At 50.8% G+C, this 10803-nt stretch overlaps 1 protein-coding gene across 1 annotated transcript; it reads left to right on the top strand.

The window, feature by feature from the left end:
- The first annotated feature begins 1541 nt into the window (after window positions 1-1541).
- On the top strand, window positions 1542-5782 carry pim1 (Pim-1 proto-oncogene, serine/threonine kinase). Its single transcript, XM_076026639.1, has 6 exons — window positions 1542-2106; window positions 2386-2495; window positions 2657-2707; window positions 2818-3184; window positions 3784-3960; window positions 4069-5782. The coding sequence occupies exons 1-6, from the start codon at window positions 2025-2027 to the stop codon at window positions 4290-4292; spliced, it is 1011 nt and encodes a 336-aa protein (XP_075882754.1). The 5' UTR covers window positions 1542-2024; the 3' UTR covers window positions 4293-5782.
- The last annotated feature ends 5021 nt before the right edge of the window (window positions 5783-10803 follow it).

The following is a 10803-nucleotide window of genomic DNA, read 5'->3' as shown; positions in this document are numbered from 1 at the left end:
CAAAGGGATCTTCAAGATCCTCAAGGGCAGTTTTTGCAAATTGGGAAAAGTAAAAGGAATGTAAGTTGAGGATGTAGCCACAGAATTCAGTGAGGTGTCTGTGAATCTCTAGAATGGTTACCTGAATTCACAGCATATTCTTTATTCTTACTTTACTTGGTAGTAGTAGTATGTTGCAGTGGAAGGACAGGATGGTGAATGGGACTGGGAAAGTAACAGCGATCTAAATATGAGTAGTAACACAATTTACAACCCCACAGTTTTGTAATTCATTCACCTGATATGAATTTATTTTCACACATTGAATTTTGTCCTCTGGCCAAGACATCCGAGCGCTGAACCCATTGCTGCTACTGACTGAACAACAACAACACGCTGCGTTCAAAGTCTGTTCTAATTAATGAATTGCCATTAATCAGTTTTTTGTTTTTGATCCCACCCCCCCCAACCCCCCCACCCCACCCTGCCCCACCGTTCATTTCCTCGCCTACGTCAACGCTGTGTGTGTGTGTGTGTGTGTGTGTTGGCGGCGGTGGTTGTTGGGGCGGAGAGACGCAACATGTCGACTTTATTATTGTTTACAACGGAGCATGAAATGTTGGAGAGAGAGAGAGAGAGAGAGAGAGAGAGAGAGAGAGAGAGAGAGAGAGAGAGAGACTCCTCTATCTCCCCAGTGGTAAAGTGCGCGGGAAAAGGAGGGCGGAGAGAAGGTGGTGGGGGGGTAAATGGAAGCCTTTTATCTCCAGTTTCCCACATCCTGTGAGCTGCACCGAAACGCGGCCACCCAATTTGAAAGAATGCGCAGAATGCGGCCCATTCTCTGCCGCGCTTTGATGGGGGAGGAGGTGCAGGGAGGGGAGGTGAGTGGTGGGGGTGTGCGGGGGAGTGGGGGCTGCATTGTCTGCAAAAAAAGAAAAAAAAAGACTTGGCTGCCTGCAAACTTTGGTGTTTAATGTGAAAATAATCAGGTAAGTGGCTGGCGAGGGTCTGCTGGAGGCCGCCTGGCGAACTGTCTCCCCCCTCCCCCTCCCCCGACACCTCCTCCTCCTCCTCATCCTCCGACCCCCGCTCCCCGCCCACCCCCTCCGGCACCGCCACCTTTTGTCTGGGAGAGACAAGGAGCTTCTTAGCGCCATGTGGTCACCATGTGCTTGCAGAAACAACACACACACACAGAATTTAAAAAGAAAAAGGGGGGGGGCGGGGGGGTGAAAAATGAAATAATGCAACGCTGTGTTTGCAGCAAGATTTAATGGCACTGGGAGTTGAGATGAGTTGAGTTGAGTGAAGGCGGTGTTTTTTTTTTTTTTTTTTTTAACTTGTTCAAATTATAGATCCCTTCTGTCTCCTTCCCGCGAAAAAAAGGCAGACCGGAAGTACCGGGGCCCTCCCTTCGACTTGAATTCAGCATTCTTACTTTAGACCTCCACCCCCTCCCCCTTTCTTTCTTTTCCTCGCGCGGTTTTTTGTTTCCCGCCATGTCTGTGTCTGGGCCGTCCCCCCCAACCGGTTTGAAGCGCTGGGTTTCTTATTTTGATTCGGCTGCCTCGCCTCACCATTGGCTGTCTCTGGCGGAAGGGGCGGGCTGTCGTAGTGACGCACCAGTCCGCCTGTTACTACCAAATCTTGTGAGCTCGAACCGCACAACCCGCCGCCGTTTCCACGAGCCGGTCGGTGTCTGACGGAGGCAGAGCTCGCGCGCCGCCAAATCCACCTCGTTTGTTTACAAATCAGCGCTCGTGCCTCACGGTCGCGGGACTGCGTTTCGCTCGCGCGGAAAGGACTCTTACATTTTCCCCGCTCTGGATCTTTATTACTATTATTATTTTTGTGTGTTTTTTTTTTTCTACCGTTCGAATGAGAGGATCGCCGCATTTTGTGTGTCTCCGCAACGTGGACCTCTGACGTCGGCCTCGGACTCTTACACAAACATTTTTTTTGTTGCTGCCGCCGTTGGTCGCTCGCTGCCTCGTGGCTCCTTGGATCTATTTCTTTCTTTTTTTTGCCCTCCTAATCGGGAAGGAATGCTCATGCTGTCCAAGCTCAACTCTCTGGCCCACATCTCCAGCGACATGCCGGCGAAAATCCAGCTCCAAGTTCATCAAGGTTAGACGCCCTTCTTCACTCCTGCCTGCCTGCCTGCCTCGCTGCCTCCCTCCTCCCTCCGTGTTGTCATGGAGGACGGAGCTGCCGCCGCCAACAGCCGGCTGGGCGGATTTATTACTGTTTTTCGCTAAATTGGCGGCATTGAAAAGGGGGGAAATGTATTTTATCCCCCTTTCTCAATGCGGTTGTGGGCGTTTTGCCGCTTTGGATTCATTCGCGGAGGCTTTGTTATGGCTGCCGCCGGCTCACCGTGCTCTGTGTATGTGTGTGTGCGTGTAGCAGTGAAGGAGAAGGAGCCCTTCGAGAAGCTCTACCAGGTCGGAGCCGTGCTGGGCAGCGGCGGCTTCGGCACCGTCTACTCCGGAACCAGGCTGTCTGACGGAGCTCCGGTGAGTTCCGGTTCTCTCTCTTTAAATAATAATAATAATAATAATAATAATAATAATAATAATAATAATAATTAGAAAAAAATGTGGTTTTATTTATTTATTTATTTTATATTGTGATTGTTATGCTGTGCATGACGTGGTGTGTTTTTTCATGTTGCCAGGTCGCTGTCAAGCATGTGGCCAAGGACAGAGTCTCCGAGTGGGGAGAACTGGTGAGCCACCGCTTTATTCGCCTTTTGAGCGCAATTTCCAATATTGGAATATGTTCTGGATGGTGATGTTAACATTCCTATCCCTCGACCCCCCCCCCTTCCCCTTCCAGCCCAGCGGCTCCCGCGTGCCCATGGAGATCGTGCTGCTGAAGAAGGTCGGCACGGGCTTCCGCGGCGTCATCAAGATGCTGGACTGGTTCGAGCGCCACGACAGCTTCATCATCGTCATGGAGCGGCCCGAGAGCGTCAAGGACCTGTTCGACTTCATCACGGAGCGCGGCGCGCTGCCCGAGGAGCTCGCCCGCACCTTCTTCCGCCAGGTGCTGGAGGCGGTGCGCCACTGCCACAGCTGCGGCGTGGTGCACCGCGACATCAAGGACGAGAACATCCTCATCGACCTGCGCACCGGCGACATGAAGCTCATCGACTTCGGCTCCGGCGCGCTGCTCAAGGACACCATCTACACCGACTTTGACGGTGAGCATTTTTCTTTCCTTTCTTTTTTTTTTTTTTTCTCGAATCAGAATGTTCGTCGTCTTTGATCGTAAATGAGGGGGCGGAAAAGCGGAGGGGTGTGGGTGGAGATGGGGGGGGGGGGGGGGGGGGGGGGGACTCAGGGCTGGAACAGCGCCGCAGGAATTCCTCGGCTTGTTTCATCCCGTGGCCGCCGCCTCTGTCGCCCCCTAGCGGCACACAGCGGCATTTTTACAACTCAAAGTTTGTAAACAAAGTCACATGTCTGCTATCCCTCCAGCCGCCCCGCCCATACCCACGTACACACACACACACGCTTAGGCAGTCACGCTCCTCGGCACCTGAGCCCAAGATAACAGACCCAGCCGGCCAATCAGCTCCTCTGTTTATCTTTTTTTTTTAAGCAGATGACCGCCTTTCACTTTCGTTGGCAAAGAGAGAGAAGGAGAGACTGAACAAAAACAACATATTTACACACATGTGTGTGTACACACACACATATATATATATGTGTATGTGTATACACAAACATTTTTTTTGCATCAATTTTTCGAAATGTGAATTCTTTATTAAACGTTTCCTTCTTTTTCTGAACCCGACAGGCACGAGAGTTTACAGCCCGCCAGAGTGGATCAAGTACCACCGCTACCACGGCCGCTCGGCCACCGTGTGGTCGCTGGGGGTACTGCTGTACGACATGGTGTGCGGCGACATCCCCTTCGAGCACGACGAGGAGATCACCAGGGGGCAGGTGCTCTTCCGCAGGAGGGTCTCTGCAGGTGAGCTCAGACTCCAGCCAGCCTGGCTGTGCTGCCGAGTTTTGCTCGTTTGTTTTCGCTCCGGACTCACCCCTCTCCTCCTCCTCCTCCTCCTTCTCCTTCCTCCAGAATGCCAGCAGCTGATCAAGTGGTGTCTGTCCCAGCGGCCGGCCGACCGGCCCTCCTTCGAGGATATCGTCAACCACCAGTGGATGCAGAGCTCGCTGCCCTCCGCGCCGCTCACCTCGGCGCTGCAGGCTGACAAGGCCCCCGCGGAGATCCGGCTGCACAGCATCGGCCACGAGGCCGCCGCCTTCCTGCCCACCGCCGTGGCCGTAGGCGTGGCCCGGTGACTGGCGGCCGGCCCGGTCCCGGCGGGACTGTGCTGACCTGCACGAGAGAGACTCTCATCACCACGGGACTTTGTGTAAGCGAGGGAGGGAGGGGCCGCCCAACATGGCCCCTCCCACACACCCCCACCTTCACATCCCCGACGCCAACTACTTGACGGACCCGGACCGGCGCCGGGACGCCGAGCCGAACGCGGCGCCGGGACGCCGAGCCGACCGCAGCGCCGCGATGTGGCCCCGCCTCCGTCCCCGGAGTGGGAGGAGCCGCGGCGGCGCAAAGTGCCTTCTGCGAGATTGTTGGAGGAACCTGAGAATACTTGAATGACGCAGCAGCAGCAAAAAGAGACTCCGCCTCCTCCTCGACGGGCCTCCTTTTTGCTCTGGACTCTTAGAAGCTTTACATCTTGTTTTTCCTCCTCTATTCTGACGGGCCTAGATCAGTGAAGCCCGCCTCACCCACAGCCACTACCACCACCACCACCACTACTACCAATACTACGAGTACTGCGAGTACTTCTAGTGCTACTACTTCCTGCTACTCCGATGTCACCGTGGCAACCAGACAACCTCGACGAAAATCCAAACCATGGCACGAGATGAACACACTGGACGTACCTCACTCTCTGTAACTCCGCCTACACTCTACAAGCTCCGCCCCCCGGCAGCCCGCTTGCTCACCTCCACCTGAATGCACGCCACAATGCAAACCATACGGACACACCACCCTCTGCTCTTTGTTTTTTTTTGTTGTTGTTTTTTATTATTTTTTTTATTTTTACTGTTTTGACGTTCAACCAGTGCCTCACGCAGGTCTTAACGAGAATTCGGTGGAGACGAGAAATTGTACATATGGATAATGATGATAGTATTTATTATTGCTGTGACGTCTGTTCCACCGGTTTTGTTTTTTTTGATGAGCAAAGAATATATTTATTTATTTATGAAATTTTTTTTTTTTTTTTCCGCGGCTGAACCTGTGTGTGTGTTTCATTCCACCATCACTGAAGGGCCCACAAATGATTATTATTACTATTTAAAGAGACAAACAAACAAAAGAGACGAGTTAAAAGTTATTTTTTTGACCATATTTATGGCTTGAAATTTTTTTTTTTTCCTACAAAAAGGAGCAGATTTGTGTGTGAGTGTGTGTTTGTGTGTGTGTATATATTTTTGTAAATAATTCTGGGAAGCACCTCCATCCTAATGTATCTGAGCGTCTACTGAGGGTGACTGGAGTCGTGACTCGTGTGTGTGTGTGTGTGTGTGTGTGTGTGTGTGTGTGTGTGTGTGTGTGTGTGTGTGTGTGTGTGTGTGTGTGTGGGAGGAAGAGAGTGCGTGTGTGTGTGAGTGAATCAGAATTTCTAAGAATTTCAGCTTGGATTGCTGTTTTTTTTTTTTTCAGATTCTCTTGTTCCATCAATTTAGAAATTGTAAATTATGGTAGAAACTATTTTTATACGATTTCAATAAATATTGTTTTTTTAAAACGATGACCCCCCCCAGACTTCCTGTCTCTTCTTGTCTTTCTCTCACTGCTGTGGCTGGTCGGCGAACAGACTGGAGTCAAAGCAGCGGTTCAAAGTGTAAAAAAATTAGACTTTGTTGAAGGAAAAAAACACTTTTTTTTTTCTTTTTTTTTTAAATGCAACAACAGATTTGGGTTGAATCGGTTGCGTCACAGGCGGCTGGTTTCCTGTCGGAGGAGATAAAGGCGATGCCGCTTATCTCCACATCGACGAGCGCGGGCGTAAACAAAGAAAAAAAAAAGACAACGCGCCACGGCTTTGATCGCGGAGCCGCCACCCGCTTCCTGCGCAATTTTAAGAAGGAGCTTGTTTATTGGCTCGGAGGCTCAAAATATTGCACAATCCTGAAGTCCTTCTGTGCGAAGCGGAACTCAATTGCGACTTCATCCCCTTTGATTTTCCTTTGACGTCTTTAAAAGGGGCATTCCGCATCGTTTTGGACTGGATGAACGAGACGTTGATCCGGAAATTTGAGTTTCCTGCCGATGGGCCGTGCCACTGCTCGCCTGTCGCCGGTTCGTCCCTGAACCCTCGCCAGCGCCTCAGTCGAGGAATCCAGTTTGATAATTCCTCCGCGAATGCCGTCGAGTTCTGATAAAATTCTTGAACGGCAGCTTCCTGCTTGTCCTTTTTTTTTAGCTGCTGCCTTTTGTTTTTGTTTACTTTTTAGGTTTTTTTTTTAGGGGGGTGGGGGGTGGTCAGGAGTCACTTCCTGCATTTGTCACGGCTGGAAAAGATGATGATTGACGATGCCAAGATCAGCTGACTGGCGTGTTGCAAACGACCAGCAGGGACTGGAAAGTGTGAATCACAACCAGTCTGCGGCTCTCCTGGAAACTTTTGTTTTGCTTTGTTTTTTTGGTTTTTAATTCATCCAGAATTAGCGAAGTTTGGCTGCAGATGCTTAAGCGACTCATCGGCCCCCCCCACGCCCTCCCGTGTTGCTCAGAGACCAGTGAATCACCGTGCAGTCGCCCGGCACCTCCCTCCTGCCGTCAGCGTCTCCAAGACTCCAGCCGGTGGCAAAAACACCAAATAAAACACCTTGGACCTTTGAACCTTGAGCTCGCCTCTGGGCCGGCCCGTCGCTCGGCACCCGGCGAGCCCTGAGGCCGCCGCCGCCGCCGCCATCACTGGCTCCACGGCTGGTTTCCTAGAATGAAACTCACCCGCTTCCTCCCCTCTTCTGAGAAGCATATTCGTTGAGCTCAGTCATGCGAACACAGGCGCAAAAACAAACGCACACAGTTGCCCTTCTTAAGCTTGTGATGAGTCAGAGCGTCCAGGACGGTGAAAACCCTGCTGGTGGAGGAACGTCTGACTAGACGCAACTCAACCCTGCCAGGTGCTGAACCGCCGAGCTGCATGCTGAGGTGAAACTTTTCGGCCGCGATTTGCTCATCTGTCTCCTCAAACTCCTCCACACACACACACACACACACACCACACACACACACACACACACACACACACACACACACACACACACACACACCGAACGTTTCACACGTTTCTGAGAGAATCATTTTGCTCCTTGCAAGTTTTTTTTTCGAGCGACACCAGCAGCTTTATTTGTGAAACCGCGGCAAAAAAGTTTTCTGTCACAGTGAAACACAGAAGCTGTCTAGGCTCCGCCTCTTTCCCCCTCAGAGGGCGCCAACTGGTCCGAACAACGTCTTCCAAACAGGCCAGAAATGATTCAGATGGGAGCTTTTAAAGATGGATCGGGCTAGGAAAGCCCTGCAGTGTTGCTTTCTTTGGACAGGAGAATATTCACCTGTTTATTGCAGTTAGCCTTTTGGCTAGCTTACCTTATCCAAAAGGTGCAAACTCAGCTACTGCTTTGAAAAAAAAGAAAAGAAAAGAAGTTCCCGTCTCGCTGAACCCCTTAGTGAGAAACTACTGGTGAAAAGACCCTCACCTCAAACACACACACACACAGACACGTTGTGGTCTGATTTCCCTCCATCATTCGTCAATGTTTTTTCGGTCCTCTCTGCGTGTGTACGGGGAAGGTCCCCCCATGCAAAGTCCTATCGACAGAGTTTTCGGTATTTGCATGGGCTGCTGGGTGAAGTGAATCACCCGCCCACCCAGGTGATTTGACTGCTGTAGTTCAGCGGTGACTCATGACCTCGGGGGGGGGGGGCGTGACATTCTGGAACAACTCTGCTTGCCTGTATCGCAGCTTCATGAGAAGAAGAAGAATGGCTGCATTGATAACTCAGTGTGTGTGTGTGTGTGTGTGTGTGTGCGAGTGCGTGTGTGATCCTGAGTCACTTGTTTTGATCCGAATCACTGCCGCAGCAGCAGGCTCACGGTGCTGAACTGAACCCGAGACTCCCGAGCAGCTCGCCAGTAATGTCTGATTGGTCACCCTACGTCTCGCTATAGCTCGGCAATTAACAAACTAACACGTGAATAACACACTCAGTAACTTCCGTTTCTTCCTTTGTGACAACAAACCTAATTCAACCAAATCATTTGTTCATTGTTTTTGCACAATTTAGTCTTTTAATGTTAGTTACATAACCGACATACAAGCAGTTCCCGTAGCTGGCTGTACGATAGGTACAACAACGTGATTTATTTGTGTAAATCATGTCGCGTGAAAGCAGAGTTCCACAGACGCTCACGTCTAATTGAATTCATCTCATTTCCCCAGCAGGACGGCGGGGTCGGGAGAGATGCCTGGTTCAACTTCCGGAGGACGGTGAAAGAGAAGAGACCAGAGTGGTTTCCTCATCTTCTGACAACTTAATGTGTGTGGGTGTCAGTCTGTGAGGTCACATTAACCCTCAGAAAGGCAGAAGTGCAGGAATACACGGTGTGACACACACACACACACACACACACACACACTAAGTGAGTAATGGATGGTTGGTGTGCAGCCAGTGTGGATGTCACTCCTTCCAGGAGGAGAACAATGCTGAGGGAGGTCGGGATGAACTGCCCTCTCATGAGACAACACAGCTCCAGATGTCACCGCCTGTGTGTGTGAGGCCGAGGGTGGGCCGGCTCAATTTGAGCCTTCAGGGAGGGTTCGTCTGCAGCCACGGCGGTGAAACAGCGAATTTCCTCAGACATTCCGTCTCTTCACAGCAGGTGAAGGTGGACTCGTTTTCAACACTGGTGCGCCCTTCTTTTTGTGAACTCTCCTTTTTTGCACTGAACTGGAACCACTGGGCCTTTGTCATTTGCATCCAGTTGATTTTTCACTCCGAACCGGCGTTAGTCCTCCTGCCTCAGCAGCTCCACCTGCAGGGCCGAGCCGGGAGTCAACTCAGAGGGAGTGTTTGCTGGCAGGGCTCACGTTCCCATGGTGGTGTGTGTGTGTGTGTGGGTATTTACTGCGTCGTTAGCCAAGAATGTCTTTCTCTCTGTTCTCCTGCGTCACCCCGCACGGGAGCACCGCCATCACAACTGCCGCCACCGCCGCCAGTCACTCATCTTCAACTTGTAGCCACACGAAAAAGAGCCGCCGCCCCGTTGACTCTGCTGAGGTGGCGGCCCCGCCTATCGACGCGGCGCCACCGCCACCTCCCCAACGTCTCTTCTCTCTGGATCCCACGGGGCCCGCGATGCTAACAAGCCCGGACAGGGAGGTGGCGAGGAGCAGGAGGAGATCCAGGCCGGTTGGGCGGTTCCACAGAGACTCACAACTTCTGATTCACTTGATTGATTCTCCCTTTGCCAAACATTTGGTGGTTCCCAACTGGTTCTCTGGCAATAACAGAGTTTGCATTCACACCATTGTAGCCTTGTGCCATTCCAGTTAAAGCGAACCCTGGAGCGGTGGACCACAGGGTTCAAACTAATGGACCAAACGCCAGCCGTTTATTCGCGCCATCCATTCACGTCTGCCGTCCGGATCGGAATCAAAAGTGAAGAAAACATGCGGGACGACGCTCCGCCATTGCAAGGGACTTGACCGCCCTGAACTGCGTGTGTGATCCAACCACGACGTTGAATCACATATTGAGCAATTCACTAACTTATGCAAGTTTGGATGTTACAAAATAAATTCTGCAGGTACATCAAGAACCAAACAGCTCTGAGACTCAGAGTTCGAGAGAATTAGCCAAGAAGCTAACAGGCCGATGGTTCAACCAACCATTTTTCAAAGAAAACTAATTAGGTGTTTAAAAAAAGGTGTGTCTAGAAAACGACAGAAGCCGTTTCATTAATCCGCACCTATCAAAGAGCCTTGATGCAGGACTCAGAGTTTGGGAGACATCCAGAACGTCGGAGGACGAGCTAACAAGCTAAGAGCTTGCTAAATCCCTCCACACCCTGGAGATTAAACATTAACCGACGGTAGTGCGTAATACTCTGGAATGCCCATTTTAATTTGTAACGCCAGGTTTGTTTTGGTGCTCAGCTCTGCAACACGAGCCGCGAGGAGGAAGTTTGCCCAAGGTTTTTCTTTTTTGGCTGCTAGCCGGCCTCTCACTAAACACAAACCTTTGTTCCAAACCTGCGCCAAGCTCTGTTTTAGTTTGTGTTACGTAACTCGTGAAGCTAACAAGTACTACTACTTTAGCCAAATAACATGAAACCAAACTAAGGCCCTGTTTGCACTTGGTCACTTGTAACTGTTTTGGGGGATTGGATCACGAGAACGGATCTCGACGCATCTGGGGGCAGTAAAGCGCAAAACCACGGCGAGTTTTACATGACAGCGAATAAGAATCAACTTCCTGTTTGCGGATATCAAGTCACTCGTTTTAATTCTACTGCAGCTCGTATGGATCCGAACGAGGAGTAACGACTGGTGGGACAGAGTGGTGACGACTTTATTTTCGGATCAACGGTGGCTGGCAAATTTTCGGATGCAACGTCGCACATTTAATCTCATATGTGGGGAAACTGCGAGCGCTGCTCCACTGACAAAATACACTAATGCGGAATGAAATTTATTAGCATGCTAATAAAAGAGTCCAACAAAAAAGATTTGTTTTCGCTTCGTGTTTGTAACTTTATAATGA

Source organism: Nelusetta ayraudi, unplaced genomic scaffold (assembly GCF_046127955.1).
Source record: "Nelusetta ayraudi isolate G7.1 ecotype Tasmania unplaced genomic scaffold, CSIRO-AGI_Nayr_v1 ptg000019l, whole genome shotgun sequence".
NCBI classification, from domain to species: Eukaryota; Metazoa; Chordata; class Actinopteri; order Tetraodontiformes; family Monacanthidae; genus Nelusetta; species Nelusetta ayraudi.
The sequence above is the reverse complement of the archived record's forward strand: the minus strand, read 5'-3'. Positions and strand labels throughout refer to the sequence as shown.

Excerpts from the sequence above, each read along its gene's own strand:
- pim1 (XM_076026639.1), top strand. The coding sequence starts at position 2,025 with ATGCTCATGCTGTCCAAGCTCAACTCTCTGGCCCACATCTCCAGCGAC. Across the intron at positions 2,107-2,385 it reads CCAGCTCCAAGTTCATCAAG|CAGTGAAGGAGAAGGAGCCC; the intron begins GTTAGACGCCCT and ends GTGTGCGTGTAG. Across the intron at positions 3,185-3,783 it reads CATCTACACCGACTTTGACG|GCACGAGAGTTTACAGCCCG; the intron begins GTGAGCATTTTT and ends TGAACCCGACAG.